General features: G+C 46.5%; 9 protein-coding genes across 9 annotated transcripts; 5 read left to right on the top strand and 4 right to left on the bottom strand.

The window, feature by feature from the left end:
• Window positions 1–69: 69 nt before the first annotated feature.
• GLAREA_00135 (uncharacterized protein) lies at window positions 70–525 on the top strand (the record flags this gene model as incomplete). The annotated part of the gene is made up of 1 exon (XM_008084895.1): window positions 70–525. One exon carries the CDS (start codon window positions 70–72, stop codon window positions 523–525), a length of 456 nt encoding a protein of 151 aa, XP_008083086.1.
• Window positions 526–1,096: 571 nt separating this feature from the next.
• GLAREA_00134 (GroES-like protein) lies at window positions 1,097–2,237 on the bottom strand (the record flags this gene model as incomplete). The annotated part of the gene is made up of 3 exons (XM_008084894.1): window positions 1,097–1,672; window positions 1,720–1,854; window positions 1,902–2,237. The coding sequence occupies 3 exons, from the start codon at window positions 2,235–2,237 to the stop codon at window positions 1,097–1,099; spliced, it is 1,047 nt and encodes a 348-aa protein (XP_008083085.1).
• A 572-nt stretch (window positions 2,238–2,809) lies between these two features.
• GLAREA_00133 (C2H2 and C2HC zinc finger) lies at window positions 2,810–3,744 on the bottom strand (the record flags this gene model as incomplete). Its single annotated transcript, XM_008084893.1, has 2 exons — window positions 2,810–3,667; window positions 3,721–3,744. 2 exons carry the CDS (start codon window positions 3,742–3,744, stop codon window positions 2,810–2,812), a joined length of 882 nt encoding a protein of 293 aa, XP_008083084.1.
• Window positions 3,745–4,024: 280 nt separating this feature from the next.
• GLAREA_00132 (Band 7/SPFH) lies at window positions 4,025–5,346 on the top strand (the record flags this gene model as incomplete). Its single annotated transcript, XM_008084892.1, has 2 exons — window positions 4,025–4,524; window positions 4,572–5,346. 2 exons carry the CDS (start codon window positions 4,025–4,027, stop codon window positions 5,344–5,346), a joined length of 1,275 nt encoding a protein of 424 aa, XP_008083083.1.
• Window positions 5,347–6,030: 684 nt separating this feature from the next.
• GLAREA_00131 (WD40 repeat-like protein) lies at window positions 6,031–9,461 on the top strand (the record flags this gene model as incomplete). Its single annotated transcript, XM_008084891.1, has 5 exons — window positions 6,031–6,067; window positions 6,155–6,229; window positions 6,286–6,504; window positions 6,556–9,333; window positions 9,382–9,461. 5 exons carry the CDS (start codon window positions 6,031–6,033, stop codon window positions 9,459–9,461), a joined length of 3,189 nt encoding a protein of 1,062 aa, XP_008083082.1.
• A 433-nt stretch (window positions 9,462–9,894) lies between these two features.
• On the top strand, window positions 9,895–11,573 carry GLAREA_00130 (Nucleotide-diphospho-sugar transferase; the record flags this gene model as incomplete). Its single annotated transcript, XM_008084890.1, has 4 exons — window positions 9,895–10,109; window positions 10,159–10,519; window positions 10,574–10,768; window positions 10,917–11,573. The coding sequence occupies 4 exons, from the start codon at window positions 9,895–9,897 to the stop codon at window positions 11,571–11,573; spliced, it is 1,428 nt and encodes a 475-aa protein (XP_008083081.1).
• A 253-nt stretch (window positions 11,574–11,826) lies between these two features.
• Window positions 11,827–13,413, top strand: GLAREA_00129 (uncharacterized protein; the record flags this gene model as incomplete). Its single annotated transcript, XM_008084889.1, has 1 exon — window positions 11,827–13,413. One exon carries the CDS (start codon window positions 11,827–11,829, stop codon window positions 13,411–13,413), a length of 1,587 nt encoding a protein of 528 aa, XP_008083080.1.
• Window positions 13,414–14,251: 838 nt separating this feature from the next.
• Window positions 14,252–14,685, bottom strand: GLAREA_00128 (POZ; the record flags this gene model as incomplete). Its single annotated transcript, XM_008084888.1, has 2 exons — window positions 14,252–14,588; window positions 14,636–14,685. 2 exons carry the CDS (start codon window positions 14,683–14,685, stop codon window positions 14,252–14,254), a joined length of 387 nt encoding a protein of 128 aa, XP_008083079.1.
• An 867-nt stretch (window positions 14,686–15,552) lies between these two features.
• GLAREA_00127 (POZ) lies at window positions 15,553–16,327 on the bottom strand (the record flags this gene model as incomplete). The annotated part of the gene is made up of 3 exons (XM_008084887.1): window positions 15,553–15,578; window positions 15,647–16,230; window positions 16,278–16,327. The coding sequence occupies 3 exons, from the start codon at window positions 16,325–16,327 to the stop codon at window positions 15,553–15,555; spliced, it is 660 nt and encodes a 219-aa protein (XP_008083078.1).
• Window positions 16,328–16,837: the final 510 nt, after the last annotated feature.

The following is a 16,837-nucleotide window of genomic DNA, read 5'->3' as shown; positions in this document are numbered from 1 at the left end:
ATGTACGATTTTAATCAGTGGCGGGTCTTTCGTTACGGTCGTGTAATATATCAAACCATTCTATCTATTATGAACCCGGCGCCATTGGGATGTTATCAGCTCGGACTTGGCTTCGAATTCTTTCCAGTCGACTACCTCACCGCTACAGTCTTGTTATTTTTCATTTACTCCTACCTGAAAGGCTTTTCGGAGCCTGTTATTTCAATTGCTTTTAAGTCCGTCGTTTTTGGTCTCTTGGCACAATCTCAAATTCGCCTTCTTCCAGCGGCTCTAAAGGCTCTCGCTACCAGCTTTCTCGAAAATTGTCCTGCCTTTTTCTGGTGGAACGTCTCATCTGAACGCCCAACAACTACGAACGAAGAATCTGAACCTGCTGTTCCGATGGCCACAATTTGGCATATGAATATCACACAAGAAGTTGGCATACAAGAATTAGCGCGCGGGAACCATTTGGGGCCGGGAGAAATGAGAAAAATTGGGACGTTAAGACATCGGGCAGAACGGGCAACGGAACAGCATTATTGAAAAGGCTTCTTCTTCGACGAAACCTAAGAGAAGCTCGATTCCACAAGACTAGGATATGCTTCAGGGTTTGGATATTGTCATCGGCGTTGTATAGCAATAGCGTTGTCCAGATATCAAAAATATTTCCAGCGAATTGTTCGAAGCGACATTTGTCCTAATTGCGACCATGAATATCTTTTTCTGATGTTTCCCTAAGACTTTAACATGAATCCACAAATAATGTCTACCATGAAAAGTTTGTCCACTGAGGCTCAAAGGAGTGTAATTAAGTAGCATCTTCAACTTTTCTGGTAATCTCTAAACAGCGAGTAAGTACTAAACGGCAAAGTGTCAGGACGTCTGACCGAAAACACTGTCACACCAAACTACAGTAGGGAAATAAGATGAAATGTCTCTTGAGTCAAGTGTTCAATGTTCCACAGAAGTGATGTATTTCTTTTTATTTGCACATTGTAAACGTCCAATACTAATGCATCTTTTAAAGTAAGCATCCCCTCATTGTAGTGTCTTATTTCAAAGCTTCATTGCGTACATATAAATTACAGTTATTCACGTCTTCCTTCCGACCTATCTACTTAGTCTCCTCAATCCTAAAAACATACTTCGTAGCCGAATTAACCCCATCCTTCAAATTCTCCAATCCCTTCTGCACACCATTCAACCCCCCGGGAACAACCTCATGCGGATGCGGCTCGAACCACCCCTCTTGCAGGCCACGCCCAAAGAATCTAAAAAACACAAACCCAAATTCCTTGTCGCTGATCTTGATCCCCTCTTTAGCCCTTGGAGAATCTTGATGAACACTTCCAACAGTAGTCACACTATGCGTAATCGACTCCGGGATATCGCCGTAATCACGTCCTGGGAGCACGAGTGTGATTTTGCTGCCTCCTTTAGTGGAGAGAATTTTGCTGAGGTTTTGGTAACTGCCTTTCTCGCTTACGGCGTCGAAGGCGTAGTGGATGTCCTGGCCTTTGAGAGCGTCTTTGATACTGGAGACGAGTGCCTCGTCGCCGTTGCGGTAGTCGACTATGGTGTCGCCTTTGCTGCGGTCGATGAGCTTTTCAACGAATGACTGGCCGCGTCCGGCGACGGCGATGATGGGGTGGATGTTTGAGAGTTGAGCGAGCTGGATGGCATAGGCTCCCTGTTTACTAGTTAGAGTTAAGGGTTATTGAGCGGATTGATACTTACCACGGCGCTTGAGGCACCATAGACAATCAACGGAATAGGAGAGCTAGCGGCTTGCCATGGTTCTGGTAGGCCCAATCGGGTAGTTGAATAAAGACCAAGAGCAGCTGTCATAGCAGCCAGGGGAATCGTGGCACCCTACGGATGTTAGTGAAGATCTTAATATTTTATTCATGTGACTTTACTTCTTCGAATGATATTTTCTTTGGAAGATGGAATGTTGTATGGGACCAAGCAATCCCGTATTCTGCAAAACTTCCATGTGCGGTTCTCATCTCATGAAAGGCCGCAACCCGATCACCTTTCTTGAACTCTGTGACATTTTCGCCAACTTCCTCCACAAAGCCAGCGATGTCGTCACCTGAATTAGATGTTTCCTTCATCCACATGGGCACTTTCCAGTCCTTTGGGTTTGAACCGGAGACAACAATTTTGATCAGAACTTGGTCTGCGTTTGGCTTCGGCACTGGCACATCATGGATCTCGACCTTCAGGTCTTTATCAACGACAAGTTCTTTCATGATGAAGGATGTGTATGGTTGTAAGAAATGATCTGTTGAAAACTTATTCTCCTGAGATATTGGGTTTCAAGTAATAAGGGCAATTATGAGTCCTTGAAGAGGGAAATATTGACTAGGAAATGTTCGCTCAAGCGGAGAAAGAGCCCAGCACGAGCACATAATTTTCGGGGTTAGCAGAGCGCTCCATATTAGACCCAATAATCGACCCACTGGTAGAAGGACATATTAATAATGACCCAGCCCTACCGAATCATATTGCTGCATTCGCAGAATGTTTACTTCGAATAATGGGCATAAATCTATGACGACAGCGGGGTTGAGGCAATGTGCCGGCAATCGGCTACCTGGTATGGCTATGGTCCGGCCCGTCCTCTTTTTACCTCGTTAGCCTAGAATCTAGATGTCCGAAGCGGTCTTATTAGAGTTTTGAGGGAAATCCTTCGATACTACCTCCCTGTGATTGACTGTAGGTAGTATGGCAGCTGAGGAGTTTGTGGAGTCATCCTTATCATGCCTGGACTCGGGGAGGTTTTTTGATATCAAATTCACAGAAAGTCGAGAAAACGATATGTTCATTTTTGTCGGATGTTTTTTGCCTTCCGTTTCTTGAAAACAATTCCAGTAGCACTTTGTCCGACTCCTTCTTGCTTCGGTGTGACATCTGAGTCGGGTATATCTGCAAGTATATTTGGTACCTCCTCCTCTTTGACACCCTCTGTAGAGCTGTTTGCAGCGCCGCTCTCCAGCAAACAGGCCGTAGGAGTAGGTTCGACCTTGATCTCAGATTTGATATGTTCAAGTTTCTCGTCCTCAGTTTTCACCTCTGGCTTGATCGCTGGCTCGCGACTTCTTGCTGTAGCTTGAATTAAGAGAGTATCAAGGTCAGCATTATCCTCTTCTGTTGGATGTGCGCGGAATTTCGAGCCCCATCTCTTCTTCTTGAGCTCAGCGGCTTCCGGATCATCTTCCTCTTCTCCGCGTTCTCTCTTAACCCCCATGGCTTTGGCTTCGACCTTCGTCTCGCTATCAGGCTCCAAAACTCTTTCTGAAGTGACCTGCCACTCGCCTGCCATTGCCATATCCGGTCGAAACTCGTCTGGTATGCTAACTCCAAGCTCAGCTAGCTGGGCAAGTTGTTGTTTCCTTTGAGCCGCTGAAGCTTGTGGTTTCGGTACTGATGGTGTTGGTCCTCTACCGAATCCTGAACCAGATGAACTTGCGCCAGAGCCTCCGCCAGCCACCAAACCATTCAGTCTTGCTACCTCGGATTTTGCGCGCTCCTTGTCCTTCTCCTCCTTCTCGTGTCCACGGTGTATATCTCGTACAAACCTCTTGAGATTGCCTTGATGCCTCGGGGTCGCCTCATGATTTGTCTTTTCCAGCTTCGTGTCGCGAACGAATACTTTACAATGCTTACACCAATATTTAGGCTACCGACAGCGTTAGTAGGAATGTCTAAACTCAAATACATCGATCCACTTACTGTTGACTTCCAATATTCAGACATGTTTATGGTAATGCGTGTTGATTGGAACTGGTCTTCAGACTAACATGTGTAAACATGTGTTATGGCGATATGTCTGGCTCTTCTGGGGAGGCTGTGAAAGAGAGTCAATATCTGCATAGGATTTGCGCTCGTCTGATGTTGTTGAAAGTTGAGTCGCAAGGCGGAAGTCTCGCCTCGTGATGACGGGGCGTCGGTGCGAGGTGACAAAATTTAGGCTCGTCGCGCTCCCCCCAACCTGGTAATCGTGAACGGAATCAACCGCACACATCAAATCGCCATTATGGAGGTGATAAACCGAACAGTTTTAAACGGACCTGCGCTCAGTAAGAATCTTTCCTCGACGATTCCAGCGATCTTAGCTAGGAGGAGCTTGCCATTGGTGCGATCTTCCAGCTTGCCACTGTATCGAGCTCAACACCAGCGAAGACAGCTTCACCTTACCTCGAGAACGAAAGCGCCGAACAACAGTCTATTGGGAATCAGCAGCAATCCAAACATCCCAAATTCTTACTTTCAGCGCCCCTCCCTACCTGCCAACACAATCATCCGATTCGTACCGCAACAAACAGCATGGATCGTGGAAAGAATGGGAAAGTTCAGCAGAATTCTGGCACCAGGATTAGCCATTTTGGTTCCAGTTATCGATCGCATAGCATATGTTAAGAGCTTGAAGGAGTCTGCTATCGAAATACCAAGTCAAAGTGCGATTACAGCGGACAATGTCACTCTGGAGCTGGATGGTGTTTTATATACCAGAGTATTTGATGCGTATAAGGCCAGGTAATTACATATCCATATCCGCCTGAACAATGCTGACTTTATCTAAGTTACGGAGTTGAAGACGCCGAATATGCAATTTCTCAATTGGCTCAAACAACAATGCGATCCGAAATCGGTCAACTGACACTCGACCATGTTCTCAAAGAGCGAGCCGCCCTTAATACCAATATCACACAGGCAATTAACGAGGCAGCACAAGAATGGGGTGTTGTCTGTCTACGATACGAGATTAGAGATATCCACGCCCCAGAGGGAGTCGTGGCTGCTATGCATCGACAAGTTACCGCAGAGCGTAGCAAGAGAGCGGAGATCTTGGACTCCGAAGGTCAGAGGCAGAGTGCTATTAACATCGCTGAAGGTCGAAAGCAGAGTGTGATCCTAGCTTCTGAAGCTTTGAGGAGCGAGCAAATCAATATGGCATCTGGAGAGGCTGAAGCTATTCTACTCAAGGCTAAAGCTACCGCTGCTGGAATTGATGCAGTTGCAAAGAGTATCTCAGAAGGAAAGGAGGCGGCTCAAGGAGCAGTGAGTCTCAGCGTTGCCGAAAAGTATGTTGATGCTTTCGCCAAGCTTGCCAAAGAGGGTACAGCAGTGGTTGTCCCCGGCAATGTTGGAGATATTGGCAGCATGATCGCTAGTGCAATGGCCGTCTATGGGAAGGTTGGAGATGCGCAATCTAAGACGATGGCAGCGCGAAGTTTAGAGAAGAACTCGAGCTCAGAAGGGTCTAGTGATGGTCAATCTTCGCAATCAGAATCCCCAAATGACGAGATGAAAAGAAGCATGCTGGCTTCGTTCGAGAACACGAGGCAGAAGAAGTAAAGTCGATGATAAAATCAATTGTAAAACACAATGTATCACTTTTCGAGGAATGAGCTGGCGTTAAGGATGAGAAAACGAAACTTCTCTCAATAATACCGTACTGTATTGATAAAAATACCAAATAATCTACCAAACAAATTCTCGCGTATGGCTGCCTGTTGTATGTTGAATTGGCCGCCTACGAACATGTTTTAGCTGAATAGTGAATAAGATACCCATCTACTAGTCCTTGACTTTGGGGGCCCTTGACTTTGGGGGCCCTTGACTTTTCATGGTGTAATTACAGTTGGAGTCAGATGAAACTATTTTCGAATATTTATTTTAAATAGCGGCATTTTGCCAACTTAATTGAGAAATAATACGATTTATGGTCACTTTTCCGAAGCAAATATCCTGTGTTCGACTGCCAGTTCTTTCGTGCATCGTGAGAGAGTATCTAAGTGTATTCTGATAGTCGGGCCCTACATCCCGGAGGAGATCCCGATTTCCTCTGCAGCCGCCGATCCCCTGATTCTCGGCTCCTGCAACAAGCAGCCATTCAACTCGCTTCGGCCCGCCAAGCTAATTACGAAGTTGTAACTTGTGAGAATAGTCGCGCAGCGTCGCGTTGTCTCTTCGAACATATTATTCAACGCCGCGACCTCAACCCAATGATGCCCATCGCACCCACGAAGGGCGACAAAAATGAGGTTCATCAAGCCAGCTTGGCTCACGCATAGTGGTTAGTTTATGGCGCATATCATCTGGACGACAGGGCTTTCGTGGTCTGCGGATTAAATAATGACCACTAACTGACTCTGCATTGTAGGAGAACAGAAAGATTTCGAAGTATACAGTTGTCACGTATCGCCTGATGGAACCAGGCTCGCCACTGCGGCTGGAGGTAGGAAATCTTTGGGATAATATTCTGTGCATTGCGCTGATATAATATCTATCTAGATGGACATGTTCGGATCTGGTCGACGGAGGCTATCCTCCAGGCAGGAGATCCCAACTACACGAAACCGAAGCAACTATGTCATATGAGCTACCATTCTGGGACGATCCATACTGTCAGGTTCTCTCCGAACGGGCGTTGGCTGGCTTCGGGTGCTGATGACAAGATCATCTGTATCTACCATCTTGACCAGAATCCACCAGCGCACTCGGCGTCATTTGGTAAGGAAGAGCTACACTTACTAGGGACTTAGTGAAGCTGATGGAGTGTAGGCACCAACGAACCACCACCTGTTGAAAATTGGAAAATCCTTAGACGTTTGATTGGGCATGAGAACGATGTACAGGATTTGGGCTGGTCCTATGATTCTTCGATTATGGTATCAGTTGGCTTGGACTCGAAGATTGTTGTTTGGTCAGGGCATACATTCGAGAAGCTGAAGGTTCTGTCCGTCCACCAGAGTCACGTAAAAGGAATCACTTTCGACCCAGCAAACAAGTATTTCGCAACGGCAAGCGACGACCGAACAATCAAACTCTTCAGATTCACATCTCCCCAGCCAAATGCTACCTCTTACGATTCGCACAACAACTTTGTGCTCGAGCATACCATAGTCGCGCCATTTACCTCATCCCCCTTAACCACATACTTTAGAAGGTGTTCATGGTCGCCAGATGGAAACCATATTGCTGCCGCGAACGCCGTCAACGGACCCGTTAGTTCAGTCGCCATCATCAACCGCGGAGTGTGGGATAGTGATATCAATTTGATCGGACATGAGGGTCCTACGGAAGTCTGCACCTTTTCTCCGCGTCTTTTCAGCAAAGCAGAAATAAGCCCAGAGACGACCGATAACAGCGGATATAGCACCCAGGCATTGGTCACAGTAATTGCTTGTGCCGGGCAAGACAAGACGCTTAGTGTATGGAATACCAGCTCATCGAGACCATTGGTCGTTGCTCAGGAACTAGCCGGGAAATCTATATCGGATCTTGCGTGGACCCCAAACGGACTCGCTATTTTCGCTTCTAGTCTGGATGGAAGCATAGTAGCTTTAGAATTCGAGACAGGGGAGCTGGGTTTTATTGCTCCTTGGTCTGAGAACGATAAAGCACTCCAGAAATTTGGCGTCGGACGCCGTGGAGTCGGGGTGGTCGAAGATGTGGCCGCTTTACGGCTTGAGGAGCGAAGTAAGGCAGGTGAATTACGCGGTGCTGAGGGACGTATGGGTGCGTTGATGGGCGACGCAGGGTCTACGATTGTTCCGCCCGTAGTGAATGGCAATGGGACTAACGGGACATCTACCCCAATGACTGGTGTCGTGGTCCCTGTATTACCATCAAATGCGCCAGCACCACCTGTAACCAACGGTCGATCTGCCCAAGACTCACCAGCAGCGGCAGCAACACCGCCAGCAGTCGATCCAAGTGTTGCCAAGGTTGAAGCCATGAAACAGCGTGTCACGATAACGAAGGAGGGAAAGAAACGAGTTGCGCCTTTACTTGTGTCATCGTCCGGAACGGGACTTTCGTCTCTGCCACAATCGCAACTGATGGCTGCTAGTTCCAGTAAGGAACAAAATGATGCGCCGCAATCTATACTAGACTTGTCGAAACCTTACGATGGTTTGCCCAGAGGCGGTCTCGCTGCAATGTTACTCGGTAATAAACGAAAAGCAGTAGCTTTGGAAGAAGATGAAAATGAAGACCCAGCAAGCAAGAGACCCGCGCTCGGAAATGGTCCAATACCTATCATGATCAACGGAGTCAATGGGGTTGAACCTGCGGTTCCTTTGCCGCCAAACAATGGCGTTATACCTACGCCAGAGTTCCTTCGTCCAGCTGTTGTCAACCCAATCATGTCGGTGAGCCAGGTCAGGTTGGCCGTTCCTAAGGTTCGAACACATATTTTGCGCTCGCTCGATCGAGGGACCTTACCACCACCCGCATCTGGGGCCAACGGTACTAATGGAGTTGAAGAGTCGACCAAAGTTACTGACGATGTGGTGTTCGAGGCACAGAACCCTGGTGGGAATCCTGCTCAGGTTCGAGATCCGTCAAGAATTAGTGCAAGCAAGAGGGGGGCCATGCTTTGGCAAGATTTCTTACCCAGAGCAGTCATTCTTGTCACCGGCAACAAAAACTTTTGGGCGGCTGCTTGTGAAGATGGAAGCATTTACACCTGGACACCTGCAGGCCGTCGGATATTCAATGCTCTTGTCCTAGAAGCTCAACCTGTCATCATTGAGTCCAGAGGTTGGTGGCTCCTTTGCGTTACTGCCGTTGGAATGTGTTATGTCTGGAACTTGAAGACACTGGCCTCGCCTCATCCACCAGTTTCTCTTGCACCAATACTGGATATCGCAATGCACTCATTAGGGACACATACGACCAGCGCCCCAGGTGTTACTTCTGCGCATCTAAACACGACTGGCCATATTATCGTGACACTGAGCAACGGTGACGGTTACCTCTATTCGCCTTCAATGTTTGTCTGGCAACGGCTCTCTGAAGCTTGGTGGGCGGTAGGTAGTCAGTACTGGAACTCGAACGACTCATCGATCAGCAGTTTGCAGTCTACTGGCGTCGGGCAAGATTCTCGGCGAGATGGTGAGATCAGTGCTTCTAATATTTCGGCGGGCATCATTCCACATCTGGAACGGCACACCACCAATGAAGTCCTTCTCAAAGGCCGAGCCTACCATCTCCAACGGCTTATTAAAGCGTTGTTGTCACGAGAAGGATTTGAAAATTTTGAGGCTGGCGTCAGTATTGCGCACTTAGAGAATCGTGTCGCGGCTGCTTTGCAGCTGGGGGCGCGGGAGGAGTTCCGAATCTATCTTTTCATGTACGCGAAACGCCTGGGAGCTCAAGGATTGAAGAATAAGGTAGAGGAGCTTCTCAGGAGTATGTTGGGTGGTATCTTGAAGGAATTGCCAAACGTGCCATCTGTTGATGCCACCGAGGTAGGTGAAGGCTGGTACAGCGAGGATGACAAACTTTGTGGTTGGGATAGAAAAGAGTTATTAAAGGAAGTTGTGTTGATTCTTGGTATGTCAGATGTTCCTGTTGCTTGTGGAAATGCTAACAATTCTCTAGGGAAATTTCGAGAGTTACAACGTCTCACAGTACAATACTCTAGGGTGTTAGGGATGGATGACGACGAGAACGGGATATAAGCTGCTTTTTGTGTATAGTGACCATCTTTGAAGGCGTTAAGGTTTTGCATCCAAGGAGCGACTAATCTGTATTGCTATGGGTTCATCTATTGCCGAGGGCGAATGTAGGTATATCCAGGGTATATTTGAGGGAGAATACTGGCGCAAAAGTGCGGACAGGCTGCAAAGACAATCGCGGCCAAGACCGTAATTTTACAGTAGTCATAAGAGAATAGTACAAGTGTTGTTTTGAGCCGCAGAACTTTGCGAGCTGAATTTGCTGCTACGAGCTCGAGTCGATATTTTGTTCGAATGCTTGCTGCTCGGCGTGGTGTTCTCAAGGCGTTCCTTCCACTTATAATTCCCAAAACACATCTCTTCCTCTCCACACTCACACCCTTCCACATTCATAGCAGAAGCTTCAAGGCCAACAACACCAATTCCTGCATCAAGAATGTCTGCTCGCAATACTCGACAGATGGATGAGAAATCGCCTCCTCAGACTCCGAAAGGACAGATCCGGAACTCGTTCACAAGCAGTAAATGGTCCCCGATATCGATGGGTAGTCGAGGCTCAAGCTCGTTCTGGCGAACACCTCCTAGACCTCCACCGCTGGGATGGCAGGCATCTCGATTGCCGAGTTTGAGTTGTATTGGCATTCGTCAGTTGTGAGTGCCGCCTCAATACTGTGATTAAGGCGTATTAACGAATCTGTAGAATGCCGTCCCGCAAAATATTGCTGTTGGTACTTGCGGCGTTCGCTTTTGGATTCTTCATATCCATCCAGTCCAACCAGGATTCGACGATCTTGGCAGATTACAGTTTCGATGTCAAGCCGATTCGAGCCACCCTAGCTGTTTCTCACAAAAGCAACCCGGACCCAATTCGCTGGCTACAGGAGAATTCCCATGACAAACATGCTCTGCCGGAAGGGGTTGTGCCGAATTTTCGCAATCTTGGAGACAAGCTCAGGGGAAGACCGAAGGCGGCATTGATTACCCTCGTGAGAAATTCGGAATTGGATGGAATTGTTCAAAGTATGAAACAGCTGGAGGAAAGGTGGAATAGCAAGTATCAGGTGAGTTGGATTATTCGGGAGTGGCCACATGAATCGTGCTGATTCGCATTACAGTACCCTTGGATTTTCTTCAATGACGAACCCTTCACGGACGAATTCAAAGGAGTGACGCAGAATTTGACCGCTGCCAAATGTCACTATGAGATTGTGCCCAAAGAGCATTGGTCCTTACCGGAATGGATTGATGAGGATCGGTTCATGAATAGCCTTGAATATTTAGGAACCATCGGAGTTGGCAAAGGTTGGCTAGTTAGTTATCATCACATGTGCCGATGGAACAGTGGATTCTTCTACAAGCATCCTATTCTGAAAGACCATGATTGGTATTGGAGGGTTGAGCCGGATGCAAGTACTTTTACTTCCAGATTCTTTTGCTAGACTGACGAGGAGACCACAGGTTCAATATTTTTGCAACATCGACTACGATGTTTTCCGCTTCATGCGGGATAACAACATGAAATATGGCTTTAATATGAATATTTTAGACGATGCCCGCTCGTTTCCATCGCTTTGGAGCAAAACTCGAGACTTCATGAAAGCTCACCGTGACCTGCTCAATCCCGAAGCTGATCTCAAGTGGCTGCAAAATCCTGAAACTAGTGGTGACTACAACAACTGTCAATTCTTCTCGAATTTCGAGATCGGTTCGCTCAAGTTCTGGCGCGATAAGGGGAATGAAGCGTATTTTGACTGGCTCGATAAATCGGGCGGGTTCTACTATGAACGCTTTGGAGACGCTCCAGTCCATACTCTCAGTGTAGCAATGTTTGTTCCTAAACGCGAGATTTGGTTTTTTCGAGACATTGGCTATCAGCATGATATCAATACACATTGTCCGCCACATAGAGAAGGAAAGTGCTTCTGTGAGCCAACACGGTTAGACGAAAACTTCTACAAGTTAGTTCCTCTTGAGAGTCCACAAAAGAAGCCTCTGGACACATGCATTCGACAGTTCCTTGGTGGGGAGTGGTTGAAGAAGAAAGATGGTTGGACTATGGCTGGTGAGAAGGCTTTTGGCGGAGATGGATATCATGGGTATGAAGCGTTGGGGTAGGTATATGATTACATGTTTGCTGTTAGATGTTAGATGTTTATTCCGGGTTATCTGCTTAGCTATTTCGACATTGTCCGATTATGGCAGCACACTAGGTGTATTGGTAGCTTCCCCATTTGCTTGCAAATCCGGGTATTTGTTCTACCTCGCTAGATAGGTAGACATTCACAATCTGGAGTTCCCGTGCCTCCCTCGTGCATGAAGCGCACAACATGTTCTTAGGATTACGATATCTTCAAATTCTAGAGCCAAAATGTCTCATCCAGTGTTACTTACAGACCTTCCTGACGAGGTCTTGCTGCGGATCTCCACATGTGTCGCCGACCTATTAGACTTCGAATGCCCTTCGGAAAAGCCTCGATGGAATACTCAGACTTTTGGGCCGCTGAAACTCCCGGTTCGATCTCTGATAGAACTTCGCCGAATAAGTCATCGATTCAATCGTCTTGCTGAGCCGTTACTGTTTCGGACACTGAAGATCACTGGGTGGGAGGAAGACGGCTCCGTATCCGTTGTGACGTTACTACATGTCATGCTAAGTGGCGAAGAGGACTTAGGTCGTAAAGTCAAGTGTCTTTGGCTCGGGCCATGGAAGCCTTCGAACACTTACGGGGGAGAGAGTTCTCTTTCACTTTTGCTCAGAGGATTGGACATTCATAATAGACCATATGGGCTGAGGTCTGTTGCACCATTATTGCCTTATATCGAGCGGTATTTGCGAAGAAACGTTGTGTTCCTTGATCCGGCACTAGACAAGCAGTTGTTTCAACAAATCAAGAACGTCGAAGAAGATGCGCTTCTTGCACTCTTGTTGTCGATGCTTCCCAACCTCACGACTTTGGACCTAGTCCCTTGGTTACCTAGTTTTTTGGGTCAAGTCTATCAACTTCTGGTTCAATGGACTATGTTCTATAATGGTCGTGTCCCGCGGACTCTTCCATCTTCAGGCTCTGGACCATTTTCCAAATTGACAAGAGTTACTTTCCATGAATACTGCTGGGGCGAGGATTATTCAGAGCACTCCGGGAGTGAAGGCTGGAGCGATCATGAAGACGAGGTTACACACGAGTACTTGACTATTCATAAACTAGTTCCTTTCTTCCAACTTCCGTCTATGAGAGTTTTGGAATGTAGGAAAATTACTTCTCGGGGTACGGGCTACGATTTACTGGATCTCCCTGTCGGGTGTTCGGGCATAGAGGAGTTGAGTTTCAATAACTCGTCGTTGGATGATAGAAGTCTACAGGCTATGATAGCTGCTTGCAAGGGAATGACATCTTTTCATTTCCAGGCTGCTGGTGATCAGTTTGGGTACCAGCCGCTCACTTCTCCGGGGCTGGGTCAAGCGTTGGAAACCCAGTCGAATACCCTCACGAAGCTGAGCATTCGTACAGGTAATGTGTTCTTCACAAACAACGGCAGGGACCTGAGAGACATTAATGTGGGCACCATCGGATCGTCCCTTGTCTCCCTCACAAAATTGAGGGATCTCGAAGTACCGGGGACTCTGTTATGGGGCTATCATCCCGAAGCCGTTTCCGCATGCGAAATTCAGAAAAATAGTCCTTTGTTCATCGACCTCTCTCCTTTCGCCAACCTGACAGAAATCCTACCGCGAAGCTTGGAGAGGCTCTGTGTAGACGAATGGTATAAGAACATCGACAAGAGCATGGAAGATTTCGCAAGGTGTTGTGGAGATACTAGGTTATTTGGGAATATGAATAGTTTGGAAGTTGGATTGAGCAATACGAAAGTGCTCGAGGAGATTTGTGAGGAGACTGGAGTTCAGCTTGTTGAACGTCCTGGGCTTGGGACTTTTAGTCCGAATCGGCCGAGGTAGAGTGTTATGTTAGGCAATGTCCATGGGGTTATATTTATATAAGTCGAAAGGAAATAAGACGGCGTCAAGCTAGCTCAATTGATACTGGAGGTCATATCCGAGGATGATAAGGGGCACCTACCTAGAACCTGGTAGGATTGACGTTTCATGTAACAGAGCAACATAGATTGAACCTAGTTGACGCAGTAATAGATCGAATAGTCCGGCCGTTAAGAGAGCGAGAAGGTAGCTATTTTGCGTTCAGATTCAGTGTTGAAGAAATAGTACCCGAAAACGTTGCTTTGTATCATAACCCTACTAGCATACATTGTGACTGACTTCTCAGAAAAGGCAACCTCAAAGTGAGAATCCCAAGTCAATCATGGCTAAGGTCCAGAAAAGTTTGTTGCCCCTTGTGTTCTCCTAACTCGCTCTACAAAAGTCCGAGAAATGAACCCTCTACCCACTCGACTGGTTGTCAGTGTAATTGCATCTCGAATATCTCCGTAAGACCCATAGCATTAATTTTACAATGATCAGTACCCCCATCCTCCTACTTCCCATCCCCCTCCTCCACATCCTCCTGCTCCCCATTGGTTTGTTTCTGGAAGGCAAACTACAAGCCTTCGCAGTGATTCAGCATTGTCCTTTAGACGAGGTCTGAATGAGTTGAACAGATCCGCCGAGAACGACTCCAACTCATCGAGCTCTTTTTCAAACTTGAAAACGGGTTGCAACAAATACTGGTTAGCACAAGTGGCTGCGATCATTTCGCGTACACGGTGGGTTTTGGGCAGCTCGATGGCGTCGCGGATATGTTGCGATGTCAGGGATTCCCATTGATCCGTAAGGATTTCCGCTACCTCGCCGTACAACAACTGGAAACTCCCACAGAGATCAATCCGATCCGCAAGCTTGAAAAAGCCGGCGTAAAGAGATGTTTTGATGAAGGCGTGAGTGGTGGCTCAAAATCGAAGTCGACAGATCCAGTATAAATCCATTGCATGACAAGATCGAAATGTTCTTTTTCGACGTCCTCCAGTTGAACTTTTAAGTCGGCGGTTTCTCGAAACCCGTTATTGAAAACCCGATCAAAGTAACTCGAGCTCGAGCAGGCAAGTTTTTTGGGCATGTTATAGCTTTCGTCCTTGACAACAATAGTAACACGAGCTTCCTCGTCGAATGCTCGAAGAGCCCTGCGTGATGTTAGATCGGTCAAAGATACAGGTATGGATTATCTTACTTGACGCATTCTGCCGGAGAGAGGTCTTTGAGAAGTGTTTGTGGGGCCATCTTTGATACCACTCCAATCACACTTGATGAAATGGATTGCAATTCTTGTTGTGCATGCGAGTGTGAAGGTATCTACTGCGGTAGTACTACCTGGTGTGAACTTGGATATGTCTTGTTGACAGGTAGAAGGAATTTTTGAACGATTCCGTAGGCTTCCGTAGCTGCTCACAGCTTCTTTTGAAAGTGAGGCCCAGGTTTTTCAACATACCTAGTCACCCGGGGTGTGGCTTTCTCGGGTTTCCACATCAACTAAAAAATGATTAGCAGATTATTAGACAGTAGCGTGTATAATAATTATAACTTAATAAATAGTTCACCGGTTGATGGTGAGAGAACAAGGTAACCTGGAATAAAACAGCAAGATTTCCCTTACTCTTATACTGATATTAAGTTATTAACTGGTCTCGTTGTAAATGTGAGCAAGGATGAATAATTAGAGTAATTGGGATTAAATCGTGTCGCAAGAACTGACTGTTTATAAAGCAACACGCTCTAATCAAGAAATCAAGAGATGAGCACATGACTAATGTAAGAGCCATTAATACACTGTAGCTGCAGTCTTCATTTCTGTTAGAGTAAATAATATATAGAGTAAACAATTTTTTTTCCCCACCTATTATGGTTCTTACGGATGGATCTTGAGATGAGTTTACTCCTGCTCTTAATCAAGATACAATCTCTTTTACTTCCTCGTGAAGGCACAAAGTTGCAAATAGATCCCCTGATCCCAGAATACTTAACAAAAAGAGTTGTCCGTCGCACATTCCGCTTTAGATTACTTGACCGGAGCCAAAGCTCATCAAGGAATTAATGCTGCTCATAGACATAAGAAAAGACATAGTCACTACATCTCGAGCGCGCCTAACACTAGTCGTTTATTGATATAGTACCACCTAGCTTCAATGGATTTAGCAAGCCACTTCCCCAACAACTTCCTAGCACATGACTTGTACAATCCTACTGAGGCTACCCCTAATGCCTCCACTACTGTGCTGGATACAAGCTTTCAGTACCAAGAAGAGCACGTTTGAAAAGCCTTGTATCTCGACAAGCTCTTTCTCGAACCTGAACTGATAGTCGTCGAGAAAGATAATAGCGCAATTCTTGACTATAGCATTGCGCACGTCATGTCCCACGGGAAGCTTGAGTGCATCGCGGATATGTTCTGCGGTAAGAACATCATGCCCATTGTCCGAGAAAATTCTTAATACCTCCTCGTAGACGGGCTTTATGTCCCCACAAAGGTCGAATCGATCGACAAGCCTAGTGAAGGTGATATATTTGGATAGTAGGGCGGAAGGAGCGATTTCAGGCGGAGAATCGTATTTGAGGGAGCCAGCGTAGATCCACTGTATAACAAGATCAAATTGTTCTTTCGTAACATCGTCCAACTCCAGCTTTGACTCTAAGGCTTCTTTGAAAGACCCTTTGAAGACTCGGTCAAAATACGCGGAGCTACCGCAAATAAGTCCTTTCGGTAAGATATACGTTTCATCCTTAGTGACTATAGAAACGCGAGGCTCGTCTTGTAGGGAGCAGACGGTCCTGAGCATGATTAGCATTGTCCATAACATGGTGTATGAGTTCCATACTCAGCGAACTTTTCAGGAGACATCTCTTTGAGTAACTTCTGAAAGGCCATTTTGGTATAGAATTTCTGTCAGAGATGGTAATTGTCGTATCGGTTGGTGTTGGTGTTGGTAACGAAATGATTGATCGAGTGGAAAGTGGCACTTATATAGAGGTTCTTTAGGTGAACTGCTCGAGTGACTCGTCCGGATTGAAACCTGCTTGCTTCCAGGTCTGTCACAACTATGGTGAAACATACCTTCTTTAAACACAATGGTCCCATTGTTCACCCAACAAAAACGGTAAAAGCTCACTGCCACAGAGTTGTTAACTTGTTAGAAATCTATCCTCAAATTTAGAGAGGCCTGTAAAGCTGTCATGATCAAAGGACAAACCCGGAGGTGCGTTTTTATAAACGAAGCGACGCCGATACAAACACATTATCAGCAAGTAATAATTATAAGCTCAAAGCAGGCTGCTAAAATTGCTAAATTCAGAACATCAATGGACCATGAATCCATGATACCGGAATAAACCAGGCCCGTGAATTGACGAGACGATGAGAGCAGTAGAGGGTCTCTAC

This window comes from Glarea lozoyensis (genome assembly GCF_000409485.1).
Source record: "Glarea lozoyensis ATCC 20868 chromosome Unknown GLAREA3, whole genome shotgun sequence".
Taxonomy (NCBI): Eukaryota; Fungi; Ascomycota; class Leotiomycetes; order Helotiales; family Helotiaceae; genus Glarea; species Glarea lozoyensis.
This window is presented reverse-complemented; position numbering and strand designations above follow the sequence as displayed.